This window comes from Oncorhynchus mykiss, chromosome 6 (genome assembly GCF_013265735.2).
Source record: "Oncorhynchus mykiss isolate Arlee chromosome 6, USDA_OmykA_1.1, whole genome shotgun sequence".
In the NCBI taxonomy this organism is placed as follows: Eukaryota; Metazoa; Chordata; class Actinopteri; order Salmoniformes; family Salmonidae; genus Oncorhynchus; species Oncorhynchus mykiss.
In genome coordinates, this window is record NC_048570.1 from 78,655,986 (window position 1) to 78,683,637 (window position 27,652).

Below are 27,652 nucleotides of genomic sequence, written 5' to 3' on the forward strand. Positions count from 1 at the left end.
TCGGTTAATGCTTAGTGCCATGAGGAGAGCAGAAAAGGTCTGGGTCTCCCTCTTGTGGTCATATTGTGAAACATTAATTTATTGTAGCCCTAATCTGAATAAAGTATGTTTATTTGCACTACCGCTTTGAAATTAGAAAAACAATACTCCATATTCCAGTGTATAAATGCAACAAAAAAAACAGTTATTGGGGACAAGTACCTTAATGTGATACTAAGGCCTATACCCATGGGCAAAGATGTAATGAAATGAAAAATGTATCAAACGTATTACTATGTCCAGTCCATGGGATGTCCATTCTGAAGGATGACGCAGTCATCTTGTCATAGGTACGAGCGTAGGCTAAGCCTATTTAGCAAGTCGTTGAAAAAAATACACATCAGATGACCAGACAATAAATATCAACGCTCTCAATTCTTGAATCGAACCTCGACATCATTCTGCCTCTTGGTTTACCTCCCTTCCCTTTGATGGCATTTTACCTGCATGGCCCTTTTCAAGAACTTGAATATTTAACCACAACATGTAGGCCTAATGTTTAAAGTTGTACTGCTACGTTGTTTCAACTTTCAAGGTGATGGTTTATGTATCTCCCTGAGTACACCACTAGAGGTCGGTATTTGTTAGCTGTTAAAGTTCAGTTAGTTGTCTGATGTTCACAGGTGGATATGATGGCTTTTACAAGCAGCAGTTAATTGGGAAAGCACTTACTGTGTAGGCATGTCAAACATATTATTAAACATAAATAAACAAAAACTATATTTATACAGATATTATTTATAATACATTTTAATGTATTTGTTTAACCTTTATTTAACTAGGCAAGTCATTTAATTTAGAACAAATTATTATTTACAATGACGGCCTACCCCGGCCAAACCCGGACGACGCTGGGCCAATTGTGCGCCACCCTATGGGAATCAGATCACGGTCAGACGTGATACACCCTGGATATAATCAAACCAATGGCTATTCTTCATGAGCAAGGGCACAATCTGTGCCCAATATAGTATGTGAATCCGTTTTAGGTCTGAAATTCTATATGATCTATTATTCAAATAATAATCAAAACTGTAGTTATCTACATATCTCAGCAAGAGGCTGTGTCTGTGGATAGTGACATCACAGGGTACTTCTTCCTCATTCAAGACCAATTCAAAGTTCAACAGTGGTATTGCAGTTATAACAGCTGAGGTATTCTGGAGTTGTCCTTCATATATATGTATATACTTTTTTTTGGATCTCAATAAGGAATCTGTTAAACTGAAGTGGTTTATGTTTTTTGGAAACGTTGATAAAGAGGATATTAACATTCAACTTTGAGGAAGTGCATGTATAACACAGAATGACTCCCTTGCTGTATAAAGATGCCTTTTGGGTAAGTTCCCTCAGTCTACTACCATTGTCTCTTGATGTCCTGCGTTGGTGTGTGTAACTAGATATAACTAGATAGTCTGCTGATAACTCATTTAAAATCTCTCTATCCAGAAATATTAGTATTTTGTTCATTCTCAGTCATTTACAGACTTGAAAGTGTAGTGAGCCTTTTAAAGCAAACAGCATTAGGCTTCTAAAATGTGACAGTTGTCTGACAGAATATGATGTCCACAGTAACAACATGCCAATGAAATTTGGAACTGAACTGAGTGCTGTGGGAAAGCTGGAAAGGTCTGGGTTCAACTCTTACTGCTAACCCCTTAGATATGCACTGTAGGATAGGCACTGTAGGATAGGCACTGTAGGATAGGCACTGTAGGATAGGTACTGTAGGATAGGCACTGTAGGATAGGTACTGTAGGATAGGCACTGTATGATAGGTACTGTAGGATAGGCACTGTGCTTTCACCACAATTTCCACATCTGTTATATTCTGTTTAACTTGTGAGGTATCATAGTATTTTTGCACAGATGTTCCCTGAGGTGTTGTTTGCTTTGGCTCCCTTCCTGCTCACGGTGGTTATGAATTTAGCCCTCTCATTGTCCAGATAGATTTGCATCCAAGGCAACAGTTGATAATCTACCTGTCATCTTCAGACATGAAAGAGAACATATTAAATGGGTTTCTATTATGCTGTCTGCAACTAAAAGTTGTTCAAAGTGAATATTATATGGTCCTCTGGACAGTCCTCTGACTATGTTGTCTGTTTGTAAGTACTGTAACAAGGTATGACGCAATGCACATTTCAGTGAAACGTAATATCAATCTTAAATGCTTTGTGAATTTCACCAGGTTCATATACCATGTTGTAAAGACACTAGACCCCATTCTATGGGAACCAATCCCTAAACAAGTTCCAACTTCTGTGAAATCTAACTGTTCAGTATGTGCCACTAAATACAGAGACAAACCACTGGGCAGTTTGAGTCAAACGTTTATTTTGTAACTATTGTTGTGTAACTGGATTACAACACCACTCTTTCTCTCTCTGTAGGGAGTTGATTTCACTAATCATCAGGGCTATGAGGTTCTTATTCAGAGACTATGTGATGGCAGGCGGATGTGCAAAGATGTGGAGGAACTGCTGAAAATGAGGTAGGGTTTCTCTGACGTCATTAAAACTTCATACAAAATGTACGCAGTGATTGCACACTGAATCGGAATGTTCATACAACTCAAAGATTGGTCTACACTCTACAAAACACAGCACTTTTAAGTCTGCCTGTTTGTCTGTCTACAGGGCCATGGCAGAAGAGAGGTATGGGAAGGATCTGGTGACAATAGCACGTAAAGCTGGGGGGCAGACAGAGATCAGGTAAATGGCTGGTTACGTACATATATCAAATCAAATCAAATGTATTTATATAGCCCTTCTTACATCAGCTGACATCTCAAAGTGCTGTACAGAAACCCAGCCTAAAACCCCAAACAGCAAGCAATGCAGGTGTAGAAGCACAGTGGCTAGGAAAAACTCCCTAGAAAAGCCAAAACCTAGGAAGAAACCTAGAGAGGAACCAGGCTATGTGGGGTGGCCAGTCCTCTTCTGGCTGTGCCGGGTGGAGATTATAACAGAACATGGCCAAGATGTTCAAATGTTCATAAATGACCAGCATGGTCGAATAATAATAAGGCAGAACAGTTGAAACTGGAGCAGCAGCACGGTCAGGTGGACTGGGAACAGCAAGGAGTCATCATGTCAGGTAGTTCTGGGGCATGGTCCTAGGGCTCAGGTCAGTTGAAACTGGAGCAGCAGCACGGCCAGGTGGACTGGGGACAGCAAGGAGTCATCATGTCAGGTAGTCCTGGGGCATGGTCCTAGGGCTCAGGTCCTCCGAGAGAGAGAAAGAAAGAGAGAAGGAGAGAATTAGAGAACGCACACTTAGATTCACACAGGACACCGAATAGGACAGGAGAAGTACTCCAGATATAACAAACTGACCCTAGCCCCCCCCGACACAAACTACTGCAGCATAAATACTGGAGGCTGATATAGAGATGATATGTTTGGACCATAATACCTACTATGCACAAGTTAGCCAAAATGCTGTCATAACAGATACAAATAACATTGGGGGGACATCGGCCCAAATCAAATGTAATGTTCTTTTTTTTTCTTTAAATAATTTGCCAATACCTGGTGTGGCACGCCTGCTACTTGCTTATATGCCACAACCACTTCACAGGGAATATAATAGGTAGTCAATAGAACAATAGTGGTATTTAGAACATAATAATGATAGAGTCAGGCTTCAATGCCATTAAGTCACACATTCTAGCCCTCGTGGAATCATTTCCAACAGAGAGAGAGAGAGAGAGAGAGAGAGAGAGAGAGAGAGAGAGAGAGAGAGAGAGAAAATGTGTGTGTGTGCATCCTCAATCCAGTTTCCTGTTCACACAGTTAATCTTTACACCATTGCTAATAAGCCAGTCATGTGACATGGTAAAGTTGGACGAAGAGAAGAGACCAGACAAGGAATCAGTGGTTAAGGATAAACATCATAATTTACTGAGAAACGGTAGCCGCAGGATCACAGTACACTTGAAACAACAAACACTAAGTCTTGAAAACTCACTCAGGAAACAAATGCACACAGTAAACAATTCAAGCTTCTGCAAAGGACAACAGAAAACACACCTCTTAACAGGAAAATCGCCTTGGGTCAGGTTCTCGTGTCTGAGCTTGTCGGACCGTGGTCTCAATACTCCATATCACAGAGTCCACAATGCGGGAGCTGGGGATGATGGCCTGGAGTCCCTCTCCTCGTTAGAGGTATCGTGTTGGTGGGACAGGGCGCCTGCTTTCTGATTCTTGGATCCCGGGCGATAGGCTAGTGTTAAATCGAACCTGTTAAAAAACAGAGCCCACCTAGCCTGGCGAGCGTTCAACCTCTTGGCTTCTTGAATGAGCTCACAGTTGCCTACATTGTAGTTACGTTCTACTGGCGAGAAAGGCGCGTGGGTGCAGTTTCTTGTCCTCTTCGTTCTGCTGTGAAAGGACCACCCCTGCTCCGGTGTCCGAGGCGTCCACCTCTACTACAAAGGGCAGAGTAGGATCAGGATGAACGAGGATGGGTCCAGAGGTGAAACATCCCTTAAGCTCTATGAATGCCCTGTCAACCTCAGGAGTCTAGCAAAAATGGGTCTGGGACTTTAAAAAAAACAATGTCAACTTTATTTAACTAGGCAAGTCAGTTACGAACAAATTCTTATTTACAATGACGGCCTACCCCATTGACATGCGGGTTAGGACAGTGAGAGGCGCTGCCACTGCACCAAAGTTGCTTATAAAACGCCTGTAAAAATGGTTTAACCCGAGGAACCACTGGGCCTGCTTGAGTGAGGTGGGACGGGGACAGTGGGCGACCGCCTCAACCTTTTTGGGGTCCATTTGGATGCCTGTGGTAGAGATAATGTGACCCAGGAAGGAAACTTGGGATATGTGGAACTCACACTTCTCCATGTTGACATATAGTTGGCTCTGCAGGAGGCGTCTCAGGACTTGGTGGACGTGCAGTATGTGTTCTGGAAGGGTTTTGGAGAAGATCCGGATGTTGTTGAGGTAAACAAAGAAACCGATTTGAGTGTCATTGATCAATGCTTGAAAGACTGCCGGTGAGTTCGATAATCCGAAGGGCATTATTAAATACTCATAGTGTCCACTAGGGGTGTTAAAGGCAGTTTTCCACTCATCTTCCTGATTCTCACCAGATTTTAAGCATTGCGGCGGTCCAATTTGGTGAAGAATTGGGCCAACTCCAAGACGGCGGACATCAGTGGTAACGATTCTTGATCATAATCCAGTTCAGCCCTCTATAATCAATGCAAGGACGCAGGCCTCCATCCTTCTTACCCACGAAGAAGCCTGCACCAGCTAGGGATGTAGAGGGGCTAATGAAACCTGCCTCTAGCGACTCCCAGATGTAATTGTCCATGACTGCGGCTTCAGGGGTTGAGAGATAGTACAGATGGCCCTGGGTAGGTGTGGAGCCGGGTAGGAGTTCTATGGCAGTCGTATGAACGATGTGGAAGAAGGGTGGCGGCTTGCCTATTACTGCAGGCCTCAGGGAGGTCGAAGTATTCAGGAGGGAGAGTGGAGAAGTCTTGGACTTCAATGGATGCAGGAGGACACTGCAAGGCTCTTGGTGGGGGTCTTAGACATTTATTCTGGCAGTCCTTACCCCAGTCTAGTAGGTGTCCCTTGGACCAGGATAATAGTGGGTTATGTAGTGCTAACCAGGGGTACCCTAGGATAAGGGGGTTCTCAGGAGCAGTGATCAAAAGAAAACTGAGTCTCTGAGTGTTTCACCCCAGCCTGCAGTAGAATGGGCTTGGTCTGATATTCCACCTGACCGGAGCAAATGGGCCATACATTGAGGGCTTGAATCTGCAGAGGGATGGGACACTTCACGCAGGTGATTGGTAATTATCTGGTGTAGTCCTGATCAATAAAATTATATGTGGTCCCGGAGTCCATGAAGGATTGAATCTGGTGCTGACGGTTGTCCCAGTGGAGGGTTGCGAGTAGTGACAGACGGTGACTGAGAGGTAGCTGCACAGCTCGTCAGGCTCTCCCCTTGTCCTGGCGTTTCTCGTCAGCTCTGGACATATAGCACGGAGATGGCGATCCTTATTGCCAGTATTATCAGGGACTCAAGGTCCTCTCCCAGTTCCCGAGAGGCCAGTTCATCCTTGGAGTTAGACAAACCCTGGTGGAAAGCAGTTTCCAGGACCTCCGTATTCCACACACTCTTGGAGGCGAGGTTGTGGAACTCAATGCCGAAGTCAGCAACTGGTCTGGCCCCTTGGCAGATGTTGAACAGTCGGCTGGCTGCTTCTCTTCCGCCGACTGGGTGGTCGAAGATTTGTAACTCAGCAATGAAGGCTAATCTGGAGCTGCAGGATGCTGGCTGCTGTTCCCACACTGCCATTTCCCACGCCAGGGCCTTGCCCGAGAGTAGAGAGATGATGTAGGCGATCATGGCCGATCGGTGTGGAACGAGGAGGACTGTAGCTCAAACACCAGAGAACACTGAATGAGGAAGGAACCCCTTGCATCCTCCTGGGTGGCCGTCATACCACTCGGGGGCTGGGATCTTGGGTTCCCGGTGCAGGTTCCCTGGAGGAACTACGGTATCATCTGTAGCACTGGGCGACATTGGCCCCTCTTGGGTTGAGGTTGGACTGTGTTTGGAGGGAGTCGGTAAGTGCCTGGAGGGTCTCTGATATTTGGGAGATTTGTTCTTGCCACCCCAGCAGTGCTCCTTGGTGGGTTACAACATTCTTGATCTGGGTGATCTCGGCTGGGTCCATGTTTGGTGCAGAAGCTTGCTGTGACATGGTAAGGTTGGACCCAGGTGAAGAGAAGAGAACAGACGAGGAATCAGTGGTTAAGGATTAACATACTTTACTGAGAAACGGTAGCCGCAGGATCACAGTACACATGAAAAAACAACAAACACTAAGTCTCAAAAACTCACTCAGGAAATGAACGCACACGGTAAACAATTCAAGCTTCTGCAAAGGACAACAGAAAACACACCTCTTTTAACAGGGAAATCATGATGAATAAATTGGACACACCAGAGTGTCGTTAATGTCTATAGGACGGTCTCTGCTGCCCTCTGGTGACAGGTGGAACCATGACAAGTCATTGATATCTAGATACAGTTGAATGCAGTGATTTGGCAATCTGTTTATGCATACTGTGTTTAACTAGTATTTAGTATGCTACACTACCTGTTATTGATAAATGCATCATTCCTATTTTTTCAGCACTCTGAAAGCCTCCTTTGATCAACTTAAAACACGTAAGTTTATCCTGTCTACTGCATCGTTCACAACAAAGCCCAATGACAGTTTACTAAAATAACTGTTTTCTTTGACAGAAATTGAAAACATCGGGAATCTGCATATCCAGCTATCCGGAATGTTACGGGAAGAGATCAAGAAGATGGAAATATTCAGAGAGCGGCAGAAAGAACAGAGGAGGAAGGTTTGAAATGTGTTATTGAGTGCTTATTTCATTTTGAAAATCCATTTTGAAAACCTGTATTTATGAGGTGCCAGTAAATTTCAACCATGTTGTTTATCCTCGTTCAGTTTGAGGGGATTATGGAGAAAGTTCAGAAGATGAAGGTGTCCTTATACAAGAAGACCATGGAGGTAGGCATACTATTTACTCAGGGAATAACATGCTTACTTAGTAAGTCAGCTTAAGTACAGAGGTACATACACAGAGGGTAATAGAACAGTCTGAAAGTGGGACTTTATCCACACGGTTAGAAAAAAAGGTATCTAGAATTTAAGGGTGCTTCGGATGTCCCCATAGGAGACAGGTGGCAGGTTGTCTAGCATTTAAGAGCATTGGGCCAGTAACTGAAAGGTCAGTGGTTTGAATCTCAGAGCAGACTAGGTGAAAAATCTGCCTACGTGCCCTTGAGCAAAGCACTTAACCATAATTGCTCCTGTAAGTCACTGAATAAGAGCATCTGCTAAATGACTTAAATGTAAAATGAGTATCCTTTGAAGAACCCTACGGGTTCCTGGTAGAACCCTTTTGGTTTCCATGTAGAACCCTTTCCACAGAGTGTTCTACATTGAACCCAAAACGATTCCACCTGAAAACCAAAAGGGTTCTAGCTGGAACCAAAAAGGGTTCTCCTATGGGGACAGCCAAAGAACCCTTTTGGAACTCGTTTTTCTAAGAGCGCAGTGTAGAGTTCATACCCAGAAAAGAGGAAGGCTGAAATTACACCCAGTAGACCTAGCTACCTCTCAGAGATGGGTGAGCTACCCAAGAGAGAACATACATCACAGTGCAATTCTGCAAGAGGAAGAGGGTAGGAAACAAAGTATAGACACACACACTCACACACCAACCACAGACTTTGGCCCTATTATAGTGGGGGAACTGGTAGGATAACACAGGCCTTGAAAATGAACATTTTGGTCTGCATCAATACATATCTCACCTCTCATAGTCCTATGATTTATGCTCAATTATAAACCAGATGATTAGAGCCCTGATGGCTGGTATTTCAAACCGTACGGGTATGACAAAAACATGTATTTTTACTGCTCTAATTACGTTGGTAACCAGTTTATAAAATATGAATAAGGCACTTCGGGGGTTTGTGGTATATGGTCAATATATCACAGTTAAGGGGCTGTATTCCAGGCACTCCGCGTTGCATAGAGGGTAAGAACAGTCCTTAGCTGTGGTATATTGTCCACATATCACATCTCCTCGGGCCTTATTGCTCAAATATACATAAACTTGGGCCTATTTTTGTGAGTATCATTACAGTATCATACTTACACCCTGTATAACATCCTGTATACAGTGCCTTCGGAAAGTAGAACCCTTGACTTTTAAAATTGATTAAATTGTTTTCTTTCCCTCATCAATCTACACACAATACCCCATAATGACAAAGAAAAAAATGTTTTTTACACATTTTTGCAAATGTATTAAAAATAAAAATCTGAAATATTACATTCACATAAGCATTTAGACCCTTTACTCAGTACTTTGTGGAAGAACCTTTGGCAGTGATTACAGCCTTGAGTATTCTTGGCTATGACGCTTGGCACACCTGTATTTGGGGAGTTTCTCCCATTCTTCTCAGCAGATCCTCTCAAGTCAGGTTGGATGGGGAGTTTGAGTTAAGTTTTTTATTTTTACAGGGACAGTGCACATTAATCAATGTTTCAGTAAAAGTGCCGGTTTTAGCCAGCCGGCTAATTTTCAACCGCAGTCCCTGCACAGCTATTTTCAGTCTCCAGAGATGTTTGATTGGGTTCATGTCCGGGCTCTGGCTGGGCCACTCAAGGACATTCAGAGTCTTGTCCCAAAGACACTCCTGCGTTATCTTGGCTGTGTGCTTAGGGTCATTGTCTTGTTGGAAGGTGAACCTTCATCCCAGTCTAAGGTCCTGAGTTCTCCCTCGATTGGCTGGGCAGCCAGCTCTATGAAGAGTCTTAGTGTCCAAACTTCTTCCATTTAAGAATGATGGAGGCCACTATGTTCTTGGGACCTTCAATGTTGCAGAAATGTTTTTGTACCCTTCCCCAGATCTGTGCCTCGACACAATCATGTCTCAGAACTCTACAGACAATTCCTTCAACCTCATGGCTTCGTTTTTGCTCTGACATACACTGTCAACTGTAGGACCTTATTTGACAGGTGTGTGACTTTACAACTCATATCCAATCAATTGAATTTACTACAGGTGGACTCCAATCAAGTTGTAGAAACATCACAAGGATGATCAGTGGAAACAGGATGCACCTGTGCTCAATTTAGAGTTTCATAGCAAAGGGTCTGAATAATGTTTTTTATTTTAATACATTTGCAAAAAAAAATTCTACAAACATGTTTTCACTTTGTAATTATGGGGTATTGTGTGTAGATTGCTGAGGAGATCCTTTTTTATTTAATCAATTTTAGAATAGGGATGTAATGCAACAAAATGTTGAAAGGGTCAAGGGGCCTGAATACTTTCCGAAGGCACTGTATAACCCTATCCTATGTGTCACGGCCGTCGTTGAAAGGAGACCAAGGTGCAGCGTACATTTTCCTTTTATTTGTTAAATGTCGCCAACAAAACAACAAACAAAGAAACAACCGTGAAGCTTACAGGGCTAAGTGCCACTAACAAAGATAACTACCCACACTGAAAGGAGGGAAAAGGGCTACCTAAGTATGATTCCCAATCAGAGACAACAATAGACAGCTGTCCCTGAGAACCATACCCGGCCAAAACATAGAAATAAAGAAACCTAGAAAACAAAACCTAGAATGCCCACCCAAATCACACCCTGACCAAACCAAAATAGAGACATAAAAAGGCTCTCTCAGGTCAGGGCGTGACAGTACCTCCCGCCCCCAAAGGTGCGGACTCCGGCCGCAAAACCTGAACCTATAGGGGAGGGTCCAGGTGGGCATCTATCTGCGGTGGCGGCTCTGGTGCGGGACGTAGACCCCGCTCCACCTCTGGCTCACCCCACTTTGGTAGCGCCTCTGGTGTGGGGACCCTCGCCGCTGACCCTGGACTAGGGACCCTCTCTGTGGGCCCTGGACTGGGCACCCTCGTTGCAGGCCCCGGACTGGAGGCCGTCACTGGAGGCTCCGGACTGGAGACCGTCTCTGGAGGCTCCGGACTTGAGAATGTCGCTGGAGGCTCCGGACTGAAGGATGTCGCTGGAGGATGTCGCTGGAGGCCGTCGCTGGACAGTCCGGACTGGAGGCCGTCGCTGGAGGCTCCTGGACTGGAGGCTCCCGGACTGGAGGCCGTCGCTGGAGGCTCCGGACTGGAGGTTGTCGCTGGAGGCTCCGGACTGGAGGCCGTCGTTGGAGGCTTCGTGGCATGACTCCTCACTGGAGGCTTCGTGCCATGACTACTCACTGGAGGCTTCGTGCCATGGATCATCACTGGAGGCTTCGTGCCATGGATCATCACTGGAGGCTTCTTGCCATGGATCAGCAATGGAGGCTTCGTGCCATGGATCATCACTGGAGGCTTCATGCCATGGATCATCACTGGAGGCTTCTTGCCTTGGATCATCACTGGAGGCTTCGTGCCATGGATCATCACTGGAGGCTTTGTGCCATGGATCATCACTGGAGGCTTCGTTCCATGGATCATCACTGGAGGCTTCGTGCCATGGATTATCACTGGAGGCTTCGTGCCATGGATCCTCACTGGAGGCTTCGTGTCATGGATAATCACTGGAGGCTCTGGGATCAGGCACAGGACTCACCAGGCTGGGAAGACATACAGGAGGCCTGGTTCTGGGAGCTGGCACAGGGCACACTGGGCCGTGGAGGCACACTGGAGGTCTCGAGCATAGAGCCTGCACAACCCGTCCTGGCTGGATGGTTACTTTGGCCCGGCACGTGCGGGGCGCAGGCACAGGACGCACTGGGCTGTGCAGACGCACCGGAGATACAGTGCGCAGAGCCGGCGCAGGATATCCTGGGCCGTAGAGACGTACTGGTGGCCAGATGCGCTGAGCCGGCACCCTCCGACCTGGCTGGGTGCCCACTCTAGCCCGGCCGATTCGGGGAGCTGGAAGGTAGCGCACCGGGCTGTGAACGCTCACTGGAGACACCGTGCGCTCCACCGCATAACACGGTGCCTGACCAGTACGATGCTCGCCATGGTAAGCACGGGGAGTTGGCTCAGGTCTATAACCCTACTCTGCCAATCTCCCCGTGTGCCTCTCGGGCTTCCTTGCTAGCCGTGTTCCCTCGTAAAGATGGGCCCCTTTACCAGCTGCCTCCGCCTTCCTGGTAGCTTCCACCTGTTCCCATGGAAGGCGATCCCTTCCGGCCAGGATCTCCTCCCATGTCCAGGATCCTTTGCCGTTCAAGATGTCATCCCATGCCCAGTCCTCCTTTTTACCATGCTGCTTGGTCCTTTTGTGGTGGGTAGTTCTGTCACAGACGTCGTTGAAAGGAGACCAAGGTGCAGCGTGGTGTGCGTATATTTTCCTTTTATTTGTTAAATGTCGCCAACAAAACAACAAACAAAGAAACAACCGTGAAGCTAATCCAACGCTCTAACCCTGCCGCCCTGAAGCCAGAAATACATATTGACCTAAATGTTTGCTTAAACTGCTAAGTGAGGACAGCACCATTCACCATTTTGACATTGCATACAGTTGCATACAGTTTTACAGAGATCCAACATTGCTACTGTTTTAATTGATTGTTACATAAAACATGACACCACAGACCACTGTGGCTGCTTCAATGATGATTCCCTGAATGTCTCTTCTGTCCATCTCCAGTCTAAGAAGTCCTATGAGCAGAAATGTAAAGAAGCAGACGAGGCAGAGCAGCTTGCTGACAGGAGCACCACAGCCACAACAACAAAACAGTCTGAGAAGGTAACACCACCTCCCCAAACCCTGGAACTATACAAACACACAGCCCCCAAACAGTCTGAGAAAGTAACACCACCTCCCCAAACCCTGGAACTATACAAACACACAGCCCCCAAACAGTCTGAGAAGGTAACACCACCTCCCCAAACCCTGGAACTATACAAACACACAGCCCCCAAACAGTCTGAGAAAGTAACACCACCTCCCCAAACCCTGGAACTATACAAACACACAGCCCCCAAGCAGTCTGAGAAAGTAACACCACCTCCCCAAACCCGGGAACTATGCAAACACACAGCCCCCAACCAGTCTGAGAAAGTAACACCACCTCCCCAAACCCTGGAACTATACAAACACACAGCCCCCAACCAGTCTATACAAACACACAGCCCCCAAACAGTCTGAGAAAGTAACACCACCTCCCCAAACCCTGGAACTATACAAACACACAGCCCCCAAACAGTCTGAGAAAGTAACACCACCTCCCCAAACCCTGGAACTATACACACACACAGCCACAACACCAAACCAGTCTGAGAAGGTAACACCACTGCCAACCCTGCAATTATACACATGTAATACGCCTTGTTATTCAGTGCATTCAGAAAGTATTCAAACCCCTTCACTTTTTCTACATTTAGTTACGTTACAGCCTTATTCTAAAATTGATTCAATTATATATATTTTTTACTCATCAGTCTCTACACAATAATCCATAATGACAAAGCGAAAACAGGTTTTCATAAAATGTTTGCAAATGTATTAACAATAACAATAGAAATACCTTATTTTAATAAGTATTCAGACCCTTTGCTATGAGACTCAAAATTGAGCTCAAGTGCATCATGTTTCCGTTGATCATCCATTGTAGCGTTATACCCAAGAAGACTCTGAGTCTGTGATCATTATCAAAGGTGCTGCAACAAAATCCTGAGTAAAGGATCTGAATAGTAATGTAAATGTAATATTTAAAAATAAAATGTTTTTTATAAATTTGCAAAAAGTGTAAAAACCTGTTTTGCTTTGTCATTATGGGGTATTGTGTGTGGATTGATGACACAAAAAAACAATGTAATCCATTTTAGAATAAGGCTGTAACGTAACAATGTAATCCATTTTAGAATAAGGCTGTAACGTAACAATGTAATCCATTTTAGAATAAGGCTGTAACGTAACAATGTAATCCATTTTAGAATAAGGCTGTAATGTAACAATGTAATCCATTTTAGAATAAGGCTGTAATGTAACAATGTAATCCATTTTAGAATAAGGCTGTAACGTAACAATGTAATCCATTTTAGAAGAAGGCTGTAACGTAACAATGTAATCCAGTTTAGAATAAGGCTGTAACGTAACAATGTAATCCAGTTTAGAATAAGGCTGTAATGTAACAATGTAATCCATTTTAGAATAAGGCTGTAACGTAACAATGTAATCCATTTTAGAATAAGGCTGTAACGTAACAATGTAATCCAGTTTAGAATAAGGCTGTAACGTAACAATGTAATCCAGTTTAGAATAAGGCTGTAACGTAACAATGTAATCTATTTTAGAATAAGGCTGTAACGTAACAATGTAATCCAGTTTAGAATAAGGCTGTAACGTAACAATGTAATCTATTTTAGAATAAGGCTGTAACGTAACAATGTAATCCAGTTTAGAATAAGGCTGTAACGTAACAATGTAATCCAGTTTAGAATAAGGCTGTAACGTAACAATGTAATCTATTTTAGAATAAGGCTGTAACGTAACAATGTAATCCATTTTAGAATAAGGCTGTAACGTAACAATGTAATCCAGTTTAGAATAAGGCTGTAATGTAACAATGTAATCCATTTTAGAATAAGGCTGTAATGTAACAATGTAATCCATTTTAGAATAAGGCTGTAACGTAACAATGTAATCCATTTTAGAATAAGGCTGTAATGTAACAATGTAATCTTTTTTAGAATAAGGCTGTAATGTAACAATGTAATCCATTTTAGAATAAGGCTGTAATGTAACAATGTAATCCATTTTAGAATAAGGCTGTAATGTAACAATGTAATCTATTTTAGAATAAGGCTGTAATGTAACAATGTAATCCATTTTAGAATAAGGCTGTAACGTAACAATGTAATCCATTTTAGAATAAGGCTGTAATGTAACAATGTAATCCATTTTAGAATAAGGCTGTAACGTAACAATGTAATCTATTTTAGAATAAGGCTGTAGCGTAACAATGTAATCCATTTTAGAATAAGGCTGTAACGTAACAATGTAATCCATTTTAGAATAAGGCTGTAACGTAACAAAATGTGGAAAGTCTGAATACTCTCCGAATGCACTGTAGTTATTGTTGTGCTACTGCAACTCAATTTCTCAGTATCAGAGAAGCCTATGAAACAGTTCCCTTTGTCACTGTTTTCCTACTACAAGTAAAACAGTGGTATAGTGGAGGAAAGCACAAGTAAACACAGTCTACCCACTTTTTTCTTTTGCCCAACAGTTCATCCACCTTTTGCAGAAAAATGCATTGAAAGAATAGGAAGTGTTACTTTTTTCACCACGACCAGCGAGCAGAGTTTACCCACCTCTTCATTTTTTCGTTAACTAGACTGGTTCTGTGAGTCTATGAGTTGGTTATAATGCAAGTAATTTACAATTGAAGGTCCAATGAAATGCTGTCAATTCCTGGAATTGAGTTATCTATTTATTAGAAATGCTTGTTCTGTGTGCGTTCTGAAAATGGAGGTCTGTAGAGGAACAGAGAGTCAGGAGAGTAAAGAGAACACATCCTGATATTTTCTTCTAAAGGAGAACTGTCTCTTTTATTTTGTTGTTTAGCAGTCATGTTTTGATTCAGAGCATGACCAGTTCCTCTACTGCTGTCTTTCTCAGGTACAACACAAGGCCAAGCAATGCAGACAAGCCGTCACTGAAGCAGGTCTGAATCATACCATACAATATACTGTACATTTATTTATTGGTGATATCAATGGATGAATGAATCAATGAATCTGTAAATCCATTACGAATTTATTATCATTGATCTGATTATTTAAAAAACATGTATTTATTATGGTAATCCAAGTAAAGAAGAGCGCTTAGGATGCAATAAATGTAAAGTATTCCCTAACCTCTCTTGTGCTCCACCTGTACAGAGAAACAATACATGTTGAACGTAGAGCAGCTGGAGAGAGTTCGTCAGGACTGGGAGGGAACACACAAGGGCACGTGTGAGGTTAGAGCTCTCTGTTACACAGCAACAACTTTTCACACCCACAACTGTTATTAGCGCAACTACGACCTCACACCACAGCACACCACGCCCCCTTCCGCAGTATGTCTGAGTAGGCCTATATTTCTCAGTATAACACCCCCCCCCCAGAATAGACTACACTGTTAGAGCAAAAAGCTGCTATCTAGAACCTAAAAGGGTTCTTCGGTTTTCCCCGTAGGAGAACCCTTTGAAGATGCCTTTTTGGTTCTAGGTAGAACCCTTTTGGGTTCCATGTAGAACCCTTTACACAGAATGTTCTACACAGAACCAAAAAAGGTTATCCTATGAGGTCAGCCGAAGATCCCTTTGAGGTTCTAGATAGCACCTTTCTGTTCTAACAGTGTAGTCTATGCCTCTCAAAGCACAATATTGAATGTTACCGATTGAGCAGGTAAGCCTGATGAATCAGCTATTACAGTAGCTTGTAAAGCTATTTAGAGCCTGGTTACGCCTGGTTAGCCTCCTTAATGTATGCAGTCGCTTTTGAGCCAGATTGATTACTTAACAAAAATATAAACGTAACATGCAACAATTTAATTATTTTACGGCGTTACAGTTCATATAAGGAAATTAGTCAATTTAAATAAATTGATTAGGCACTAATCTATGGATCTGTGGAACACTACACGTTTTAGAGTGGCCTTTTATTGTCCCCAGCACAAGGTGCACCTATGTAACAAGCATGCTAATTAATCAGCTTCTTGATATGCCACACCTGTCAGGTGGATGGATTATCTTGGCAAAGGAGAAATGCTCACTAACAGGGATGTTAACCAATTTGTGCTCAAAATTTTAGAGAAATACGTTTTTTTGTGTGTTTGGAACATTTCTGGGATCTCATGAAACAAGGGACCAACTCTTTATGTTACATTTATATTTTTGTTCAGTGTGTATATATAGGGATAGATGATTAAGGGTTTGTACTGTATGTGTGTCTCTGCTGTTCCAGGTGTTTCAGCAGCAGGAGGTGGACCGCATCACTATCCTGAGGTGTGTCCTCTGGGACCACTGTAATCACTTCTCTGTGCAATGTGTCAAAGACGACGAGGTGAGCTCAACAATGACCACACTTCAGACGATAGGCAAATGGATTATGGATGGGTCCATGAACTACTGTCTACATTAAACTCTATTAGTACCAGTACTACACTACCTAACATGCAATGTATCTGGTGATCAACCAAAATGGATCCTATTTGTCAACCAGAACAATTTTAAATCAATGAAGCCTCTTTGAAGACTGAGCATGAATATGAGAAGTGTTTTTTTTGCAGTTTTACGAGGAGGTGAGGAATATTCTGGAGACGTGTGACATCACAGCAGATAACAACTGTTTCATAGAGATGAAGACAACAGGTTCAAGTCCACCAGGTAAAAGCTCACTGAATACAGGACAGAGCGTGAAGGGCCAGGGTTGCTGTCAACATTGGCACCAATGGCGAACACTTCTTAGAGTAATTATAACGGGTTTGTACTGTGTGTCTCTGCTTTTCAAGTGTAACTTTTCCTCTGAATAACATTTGCCATTTGAAAAATTATATGCAATACACCTCTATTGGCTAGGCTTAAGTTCTGTGGACCTCCATCGTCTTCTCTCTAGACCCCATTGTGTTTGAGAACTACTATGAGAGGGAGCCATCACCAACTGGCGACAACAACGGCAGCGCTCGCTTCGGAGGGGGAGGGGTCAGGAAAAGGTCAGCTGGCAGAACTTGGGACTCGTAGGGGCAGTTTCCTGAAGACAATCGAGGAGTAGGCTAAATTGTGTCCAGGAAACCACCCCATAGTGTTTCTATGAAACAAGCTCTATCACTTTGTAACACTGGAATAACAGTTGAATGCATAGGAATTCTAATATGGACATTGTATCACTACATTCTCATAGCTATACATCATCAACACATTCACATATATTTGAGAACGTGACATGAAAAATATTTGTGCAGATTCTCCAATCTTCTGCCACGAAACTCTAGTTCAAAGATGAGTATCAGTGAGGGTTCAGCTTCCGAGCCAGCGGCGCCAACTGTTGGTCAAACAGTGCCTGAGAGTTCAGATGGAGTGTATGCATCCATACCTGGCTTCCAGTCTGCAGCTGCAGCTGCCCTGCCTGCAGTGACAACTGATGAGGATGATGATGATGATACCTTCATGGTGTTTTATGACTACTCTGCACAGGTGAAACCTGCACACACAGTTACAGGTGTCAAGTTACAGGTGAAACCTGCACACACAGTTACAGGTGTTAAGTTACAGGTGAAACCTGCACACACAGTTACAGGTGTTAAGTTACAGGTGAAACCTGCAAACAGTTACAGGTGTCAAGTTACAGGTGAAACCTGCAAACAGTTACAGGTGTCAAGTTACAGGTGAAACCTGCACACACGGTTACATGTGTCATGTTACAGGTGAAACCTGCACACATAGTTACAGGTGTCAAGTTACAGACGTCGTTACAAAACTCTGTGATGCGGCTGACATGAAATATAACTAGTTGAGATATTGATGGATCATGTTTACATAAACTATTCCACTGCTCTGTATTATACTGTATGTATGTACTGTATATGAGCCATACTGTAATTCAAAGCTTCATACTTCTGTTACTACTAACAATGTGTTCCCTGTGCTCCCAGGACCCAGATGAGCTGTCAGTGTCTAAAGGGGATGTGGTGTTGGTGATAGAACAGAGTGAAGACGGCTGGTGGACAGTGGAGAGAAACGGACAAGTTGGGCTGGTACCTGGCTCCTACCTGGCCAAAGTCTAGACATAGTCACACACACATTCATGCATGGACACACGCACACACTCATGCACACAGGTACAGGGATTCACACACACATACTCATGCACACTCACCCATACATACTGTAGTCTTCAAAACCTTACTATGCGGACCCCTTTCTGCTTCTTACTCAGATGTTCTGATCCTTGGTTCAAGACTTCGGATTAATAGATTCTCCAGCAGTAGAGATGACTCACTGAACTGACTTGGAACATGAGTCATGACAGTGTGTTCCCCATTAACTATTAGGCTATGCTGCACCAGAGATTGTCAGTCTTTTCACCCAACAGGCCTACTGCATACATACAGTGATGTGAAAAAGTGTTCGACCCCTTTTGAATTTTCTCTACTTTTACACATTTTTTATACTGAATTGTATCAGATCTTCAACCAAAACCAAATATTAGATAAAGGGAACCTGAGTGAACAAATAACAACAATTGTATACTTATTTCATTTAGTTCATAAACAAAGTTATGCCCGTGTGAAAAAGAAATTGCCCCCTTACACTCAATAACTAGTTGTGCCACATTTAGCTGCAATGACTCCAACCAAAAGCTTCCTGTAGTTGTTGATCACTCACATCGCTGTGGAGGAATTTTGTCCCATGCTTCCATGCTTTAACTCAGAGGCGTGTGGGTTTTCAAGCATGAACTTCTCGTTTCAAGACCTGCCACAACATCTCAATTGGGATTAGGTCTGGACTTTGACTAGGCCATTCCAAAACACATGTTGCTTTTTAGCTCTTTTCATGTCGACTTGAGTTTTGGATCGTTGTCTTGCTGCATAACCCAGATGCAGCTCACAGACAGATGGCCTGACATTCTTCTGTAGAATTCTGATATAGACCAGAACTCATGGTTCTTTCTATTTAATCAACTCATCCAGGTCCTGAGGCAGCAAAGCATACCCAAACCATCACACTACTACCATACTTGACCGTGGGTATAAGGTTCTTACTGTAGAATGCAGTGTTTGGATTTCGCTAGACATAATGGAACCCATGTCATCCAAAAAGTTATACTTTTGACTCATCTGTCCATAGAACATTCAAGAGTCTTGATGATCATGCATGTGCTTTTTTGCAAACTTGAATCAACTTTTTGGATGATATGGATCCCATTTTTTTGTTTTGGAATTGCCTAGTCAAAGTCCAGACCTAATCCCAATTTTGATGTTGTGGCAGGACTTGAAACAAACAATTCATGCTTGAAAACCCACAAATGTCACTGAGTTAAAGCAGTACTGCATGCAAGAGTGGGCCAACATTCCTCCACAGCAATGTGAGACTGATCAACTACAGGAAGCATTTGGTTGCAGTCATTGTAGCTACAGGTGGCACAAACAGTTATTGAGCGTTGGGGGGCAATTACTTTTTCACACAGGGGAATTGAATAACTTTAATTAAATAAGTAAAATAAATATTAAATTTGTCGTAATTTGTAAACTCCGGCCCTTTAATCTAATATTAGGTTTTGGTTGAAGATCTGAAAACTTTCAGTATCAAAAACATGAAAAAGTACAAATCAGAAAGGGGGCAAATACTTTTTCACAGCACTGTAGAGAATCTCAGATACCATACAGAAAACAAGTCAAACTTCCAACTGTATCAATTGTAAATATGTGTGAGGATAAAATAACTGCACTGGTCTACACCAACCTGAGAAGTGATCTACAAGAGAAAGTAGAAAAGTATCTGAATCAAGACCAACAGCTGTACTGTATTTGATGTGATATTTGATGAATAAAATATGTAATGTTTACTTTGAAGTTTCCTTAGTTTGGATACATTGAAAAGTGCTGCTTCAATTCATCAGTGAACAATAAAACATGTTTTAGTTTAAATGTAGGAGGTTTATTTCAATCAAAGTTCTTCCTCTCCCCAATCTATTTACATGATTTTGTTTCACATTATTTTCTGCAATGCTACAAGTCTAAATATCAACTTCCGTTTGAAAAATAATACACAATGCCACAAAAACACAAAACAAAAGTGACTCCCTCAGTCCCAGACCCAATTCTTTGGTGGTTTATATCAAATTCCCAGGCAGGGTTGAATCTCAATTGTATTCCTCATGTCCTCCCTCCTCAGCTTCTCAATGCACAGATCTGAGGTTTCTCCACTTGGATCTTCTCCTCCAATGCATTTTAAAAGGGAGGCAAGGAGAGAGGACAAGGGACTCAAGAAAATACAATTGAGATTCACCCCTTCCCTTTCATACTTGGTATTAGAATGTGTGTGTCAGAAAACACCTACATATGTACCAACTTGTAACACAAAGCTCTATCTACACATGGGTCTTAGGTAACACTGGTAAAGTACCTCTACACTACATATGAATGGAGACTGGAGATGGGTTGACTGACTCACAATTTAGTGGTAAACTACAGGGTCCCTCATAGATAAAGGTACTAATATTCACATGATTAAATATTCCTTAAATACCTCCAGAGCTCTAGTCATAGGGCAAAATGACAGGAGACAGGAGTACATTCCACATATTGCACTGAGCAGTAGTTATCATCCATTGTGCCCCAAAAGGGAAAAGAAAATAGACAAGGCTGTATTTCTTGAGCTAAAAGAAAAACAATATCAATTCACCATTTAACAACTTTGGCCTTAGGCTTTCCATAGTGTCTAAAAAACAACAACATTTAAAATTAATATAAAGTTACAAAGCATGTTCAATAAATAATTATTTTCACAGATCCCCCCTCCCCCATCACCAGTGTATACCCAATAGTTATCCTGTGCAAGGTGTGCATGAGCTTACTACTGCTGAAAACTACAAATTGTGGACATGTCAGGTGAGGCTTCTTTTCTTCATTCTTATTGGTGGAGCCCTTGGTGCGGGCGGGGCCTGTGTCCTCCTCATGCGTAGGTTGCGCCAGTGACCAGTAGCTCATAGGCCGGGTCATGCCCCCTCCTGCACAGCACCACACAGGCACACAGCATCCCCAGCATCTACGGGCAGATGGAGGAGTACAACAGTATGCATAGTTAGCATTATCATCACCGCTGCACCCAGAATAAAATTTCACGTGCACTGGCCAGCTACTGAGTCTTGTTGTGAAAGACTAGAATTTCCAGGAGTCCTGCTCCTAGAGCGACAGTAGTGCAGGGTTTCTGTCCCAGCCTTGTGCCATGCCATCACACGTGATTCGATAAATTGAAGAGAACTTGGTGTGTGAAGTGAAGTTCTTCGAATGAAGGAGAACAAAATGGAGAACCAGAAGAATCATACCTACAAAAAAGGTAGAAATAAAACACAGGTCGAGGCACTCTAGTCTTCATTAACCGGGTACATTGAACATTAACACCTGCACAATGTGACACATGCCTTCATCAGGGCTGGTTTTTAAATGCTCTTCATGCCTGGAGAATAAAGGCTCTCTATATTAAAACCCACTAGAGCGCTTCAACCTCGAGTTTTCTACCACTTTACTCCTTTTTGGTGGATATGTTTCTTCCTGATCTCCCCCATCCCAGAGGTAACCGTGGCTGTTTGGGATACCTGAAGCGTTCTACATTGTTATGACTCATGAGACTGCATTTGAACATGCATTTCATAATTACTATACATCCAGTGACTCCACAAATACATCAAGTTATCCTCATAAGGAGAAGGGAAGTGACTGGTCAGCAGAACTCATGTTGTGATGTCCCCGTAAGGTAGTGTTGAAACATTGAAAAAGCAATTTGACACAATCAGGTCAGCTTCTCAGCAGCAGCAGCAGCCGACTAGGCTAGATACTCCCACTGCAGGAGGACATTACTGCAGCTCTAGTTAACATGCACCTGGTACACATGGTTCAGATGTTATTACAGAAGGACTCACATATGGGCCTAGGAACAGTGGGTTAACTGCCCTGTTCAGGGGCAGAATGACAGATTTTTACCTTGTCGGCTCGGGGATTCAATCTTGTTTACCTGTATTGCAGCGAAGGTCAGAGCAGCCCAAATGACATACATCATGATTTCTTTCAGCTTTTTCACAACAAGAGCTTCACAGCCCTAGAGGAAAAAAGACAAATATTAAAAACGTGTGTGTATGTCAGTATTTTCTTTAGGAAAGACATGCGCGAGTCGAATGTCCAATCAAATCAAATAGATTCCCATTTGAATGCCGTCATGTGTTAGGTAATGGTGTTCTAGGAGTCCCCACTGACAATTCATTGACACCACATGCAAGTGACTACAATAAATATGCAAGGAGAAATGAGGGCCTATGAAGTGAACGTTGGCTCCTTGCACAATATCCTGTTTCAGTGTTAATTTAAAAATAAATTCTGTGCCTCCATCCTTGGTACAGTAGCTAGTTAGCTATCTAGCTAACTTGATTTGCACGGTATCCAGCATTTGTAAGCTACTTGACTAGGCATTAGATTAGGAGGAAGAGGGAAGCAAAATGACTTAATCTAAATATTCCTCCTTGGTGGACATCTGTAAATTCTCTTTAAAATACAGTGAACACTTTTCAGACTCACAGGTGCAGGAAACCTTGTGGGCCGGTACCAGTTGATACAATGCTGTAAGTTCGCTAGTGAGAGCGCAATATCAAGACAACCAGGCATAGTAGAGATATGATGCGATTGAAAGACAACCTGAACCAATCACCATTCATAGCCAATTGGATTTGTTATAAATGCCATTTAGCTGACACTTTTATCCAAAGTGACTTACAGTCATGCGTGCATACATTTTACGTTGATGTGGTCCTGGGATTCAAACCCACTACCTTGGTGTTACAATCGCCATGCTCTACCAACTGAGCTACAAAGGTCCAATTATAGACCATATTTATTTTCATTAGGCTATTTACCAGTTAAAGGAAACTCTTGGGTGTGCGTGTTCTCTCTTACCTCTGGGTAGAGGTCACCAGGCCGGCTCATGGTTCCAGTACAGTTGCTGATGTTGGGTTTACAGCAGCTGACTGGAACACTGTTGTTTCTGGACTCCTTGAACCAGCGAGTATTCCTCCAGTCAGAGTAGTTGTGAATGCCACAGCAGTGGAGCTATGACGGGGGAGAGGGTAGGAGAGAGATGGGGAGAGAGAGAGACTGCTGTAGGCACCTGCAAACTCACCTATAGTCATATTTTTTTGTTAACATGTCAGGAGAAATAAATCCAGTGGTGTTGTTCTCACCTGTCTCTGCACATAGTCGATGGCTCGGCTGGGGGCATCTGTGTTGGTGCCATTGTATTCATCATACACCTTCTGAATGGAGTGGTTCACCTGATCTTCCACCTGAGTACAAGCAACAACGTCAATGTCATCCGTGTAAGAATTGTAACATTCATATTCAATTCTAACAAACTGCATTCCCATTCACCCTTTTCTATTGCTTTTGTGTGATAAGACACTAGACAGTAGGCCAATACTAACCCTAGCTCTGTAGATATAGCCAATAACAACCACAACAACTTCTGTGACAAACACCAGCAGGAGAATGACAGCAAACTGCAAAGAGAAGAGATATGATCAATTCAATATCTAGTCCAAAGATAAGAAATTACATTTACTTGCATTATACAAATTACATTTGTATCCATGTGCATTTCAATACTTACAGCTGTTAGTCCGCAGGAGCTTTCCCGTATTGTGGCACAGCATCCAATCAGCCCAATGATAAACAGCAGAGTCCCGACTGCTATTATAATGGACGCTGGGATCAAGGTGTACACATCCTCAAAGAAGTGGTCATAGTCATCATATGTGATGAACACATAGGCTCCAATGTAACACAGAATTCCAGCTGCAGCCTAGAGAGGGGGCAGTGAGAGGGAGACAGAGCAAGAGAAAGAGTGTGGCATGTAACATCCAAAGTTTTTTGGCTTATCAGAAAGAAACCCCAATATTGTGTGCAGACAGACATGGCTTTATGTGTGTTTGTTAAAACAATGTTGGTATGTGGTCACTGGCTAGCTGCTGGTGTGTAGCAAGGGTATACTCAGTTTCACTAAAAACTTGCACAAAATATACCCTTGCCATAACTTGTCCTCTTAAGTCCGTGAATTTAGACATATGCCATTTTTGTGATAAAGTGTGACTCTGAAGTGAGTTAAGTAATTACATTTTTTTTTCATTAATATGACCCATGTATTTACAATGAGGTAATATCTTATTCAAATAAAAAAAACTACTTGAAATCTATCCCTAAATGCAATATATATTTTTATTTGAAATCCAATATTTTATAAAATACCTACAATTAGTCAATATTTTAAAAAAACAATATATTGTTACAACAATTGTAACCCCTGACATTCTATTTAATTTGAGGTACTTTAACATTTAAAACTGTTGTCACTGGCAATTCATGTATAGATAGGGATTTTTATTTCTTGTTTATTATTTTACTTTAATGCTATTTTATGTTTCTTCAGAGAAATATACATGTGTAGTGATGTCCTATGTTTTTTGCTATTATATTACAATTGGGGAAAAAATAAAATAAAAGGGAATCCTCAGTCATGTAAAGTTAAGCTAAGTGAACATTGCAGCACACTATTACCAAGCACTATCAGATGTGTCTGGCTGCCGGACCCCACTTCTATCTGGAATTTTATTCCTCATCATGTCTTCTCTACTTTTGGTGGCCTTAACTTCATGTTGTTTTGCAGTTATAATATTGACATGATTCCAGTGAAACTCTCTGCTTTTCATCGGCAGGTTCTCTTGTCATGGTCCTTAATTTATAAACACAATTTTTCTCCACACAGATATTATATATGGAATAATTGGGATATATTGTATAAAAATAACTTATAAAATAAATAAATAAAGTTTTTAGAATATTGGTTCCGAAATAATATCCTATTGGTGAGCCAACTGGTAAATGCAGAGGGTATTTTACTCAGTTATAAAGAATTCTTATCACTTTACAAGGTCCCTGTAACACCTAAAGATTTTGCAATTGTTTTAGATGCCATTCCCTCAGGTGTTGCTATGTTATTCAGGAACATGTCAAGACCTGACCCTCAGAGCCTACCTTCTGTTGACCCTGTTGACTCATCAGTAGGAAAGATTTGTTTCTCTTTTGGTCCATTCAACAACAGAGCGATACGAACCTTGTTTCAGCAGGATGTTGTATCTATCTATACCTTATGTCATGCCTTATTGGAATGGATTTATTGATAATATCTGTTGGAAAAAAGTTTGGATGTTGCCACACACATCTACACCTACTTGTTAACAAAATTAAGGAAGTTTCCTTTAAAATTATTCATAAATATTATCCTGCCAACCACTATATGAAGAAGTTTAAGGAAAACATCAACTCAAATTGCTCCTTTTGTAATGACCACCCACCCAAACAGCATATTTTTTGGCATTGTATGCATGTAAGAAAACTGTGGCAAGACATCAGTAGGTTTATAATTGAACACATTTATGAAGATTTTACACTATTGTGGAGAGATATACTGTTTGGATTCTTTACATACAATAGAAATAAGCAGAATCATTTTTATGTAATTAATTTCATTATTCTTTTGGCCAAATTTCATATACACAAATGTAAATTTACAAACAGAAAACCACATTTTCGTACCCTACAAAAAGAAATTGAACTGTATTTTAAGACAGTTAAATGCTCTACTAACATAAAAAGCTGTTAGAATTGTAAGTATATGCATGTCCCTTTAGGCCCTTGTGTAATTGTAATGTGATATTGTACCCCCTAGCTCGATTGTTTATTGTTTGTAATCTATGTATGCTTGTTTTCCCTCATGTGCTTTATGTATTGATTTGAAATTATTTATTTTTTTAAATAAATTAAAAGTCTGGCTGCCGGACTCCTTGCTCCGGCCAAACTCTACGACCGTTAATTTCTTATCGGTAATTAAAGTATATCGCGAACGACAGAGCAGCTTAATAATTTAGTGTTAGTCGTCAGGCTACTATCAGATGAGATTGGGTGAGAGGTTAGGCCTAAACAATATGAAATAGTAACTTGTTAAAACACTGATACTGCAATGAAATGTCGGGGACATCGGCGCATGGCGGCTAGGCGTTAGCTAGCAGGCTAGCTAGGTTTCTCACAGTGATACCAAATATGTTTGTCATTGTTCTCTGTGGTGATACGTTTTCTGCTAAACTGACTGGCACAAACTACAATCGTGCATATAGTCTTACCTACCGTTATGCACTCTCACATTAAATCTCGCTAGTTTTCATGCAACCAATTGCAGCAGTAAATATCAGACGGTTAGCTAGCTAAAAGCTAGAGCTAACAACAATGGAAAAAGCCTGTCCGGCGCTAGCCAGCAGATCCGACACGCTTGCTCACAGCTGCATTAGTCTCTGACACCGCGAAACCGGCCCGGGATATGACTCGTTAAATGTACTTTAATCCATAGATGGGAAATGCGTTGTACTCTGAATTGTCACATTTCCCAACTGTTACACTGAGAAGATTGTATAATTAAAACTAGTAGTGGTTCTCTTCCTCAAGTTAGCTAGCATGTGGCAACAGCAGCCATTTACGGAAAGTGTCGTATATACAGGAATGCTGTCCTATCCACTAACGGGTCGGATCTGCTGGCTACCTGTCCTTGTTCTACTCGTGCTTGCAATAACAGCAAAGTATACATTTCAGAAATAATGTATATTTTAATAAACAACCTAGACAAGATGGTTGGAAAGCTCCACATATTCATTTTGTAGATAATTAACGTGAGCTAGCTAATGTTAGCAGACGCCTCTCTTTGCTGCAGCTAACGTTAGCAATTTCTGTTGCGTACTGTAATTAATCCCAACCTTGACTACCTAGCGTCAAATACATGTTTTGAAACAAGTTCGTGATATTTTACCCAGAATATTAGATTCAGAAACACCAGGACTGTCTTTGATGAAGTAATCCCACACTGGCCCATGGTTGCGCTGGAATCCAAATATGTTACTGGAATTTCGGATGGATCATGGATGTTATGATAATAAAATGGCTGTCCTGTCCGTTCTTATTACAGTGCAGTGGTAGGTTCTGCCCCACTGCCTTCTTCTTCTACAAAATCGCCAAAAGAGCGGATATGTCACGTGTGCAGATGAGATTGTCAAAACAACCCGACGGTAAACTTCTTCTGTGGGGTTTATCGACGGATGGCATCCACTGTTATGGGTCATTACTGCCACCTACTGCACTGAAGTGTGAGGGAGAGGAATCATACATAAATCCTACCTGCCAGCCCTGTTTCTCCAATAAAAAATAAAAACAATTATACTGTATCTAATGTTTAAAAAAATGGTGCTGACAGAGAGGGCTGCATCACTTCTA

At 42.1% G+C, this 27,652-nt stretch overlaps 2 protein-coding genes across 3 annotated transcripts; one reads left to right on the plus strand and one right to left on the minus strand.

Moving 5' to 3' along the window:
• Window positions 1-1,124: 1,124 nt before the first annotated feature.
• On the plus strand, window positions 1,125-20,173 carry LOC110526640 (proline-serine-threonine phosphatase-interacting protein 1). 2 transcript variants are annotated; one of them, XM_036981011.1, is made up of 14 exons: window positions 1,125-1,378; window positions 2,433-2,533; window positions 2,679-2,753; window positions 7,211-7,245; window positions 7,324-7,430; window positions 7,538-7,600; window positions 12,233-12,331; window positions 15,209-15,254; window positions 15,472-15,551; window positions 16,540-16,638; window positions 16,865-16,961; window positions 17,191-17,287; window positions 17,537-17,768; window positions 18,227-20,173. In XM_036981011.1, the coding sequence occupies exons 1-14, from the start codon at window positions 1,346-1,348 to the stop codon at window positions 18,356-18,358; spliced, it is 1,296 nt and encodes a 431-aa protein (XP_036836906.1). In that variant the 5' UTR covers window positions 1,125-1,345; the 3' UTR covers window positions 18,359-20,173. The 2 variants fall into 2 exon arrangements, with proteins under 2 accessions (XP_036836906.1, XP_036836907.1); XM_036981012.1 differs by having other exon boundaries at window positions 17,567-17,768.
• Window positions 20,174-20,209: 36 nt separating this feature from the next.
• LOC110526641 (tetraspanin-3) lies at window positions 20,210-27,421 on the minus strand. Its single transcript, XM_021607786.2, has 7 exons — window positions 27,192-27,421; window positions 23,949-24,140; window positions 23,764-23,838; window positions 23,524-23,625; window positions 23,240-23,392; window positions 22,308-22,391; window positions 20,210-21,341 (listed from the first exon to the last, which is right to left on the minus strand). The coding sequence occupies exons 1-7, from the start codon at window positions 27,252-27,254 to the stop codon at window positions 21,249-21,251; spliced, it is 762 nt and encodes a 253-aa protein (XP_021463461.1). The 5' UTR covers window positions 27,255-27,421; the 3' UTR covers window positions 20,210-21,248.
• Window positions 27,422-27,652: the final 231 nt, after the last annotated feature.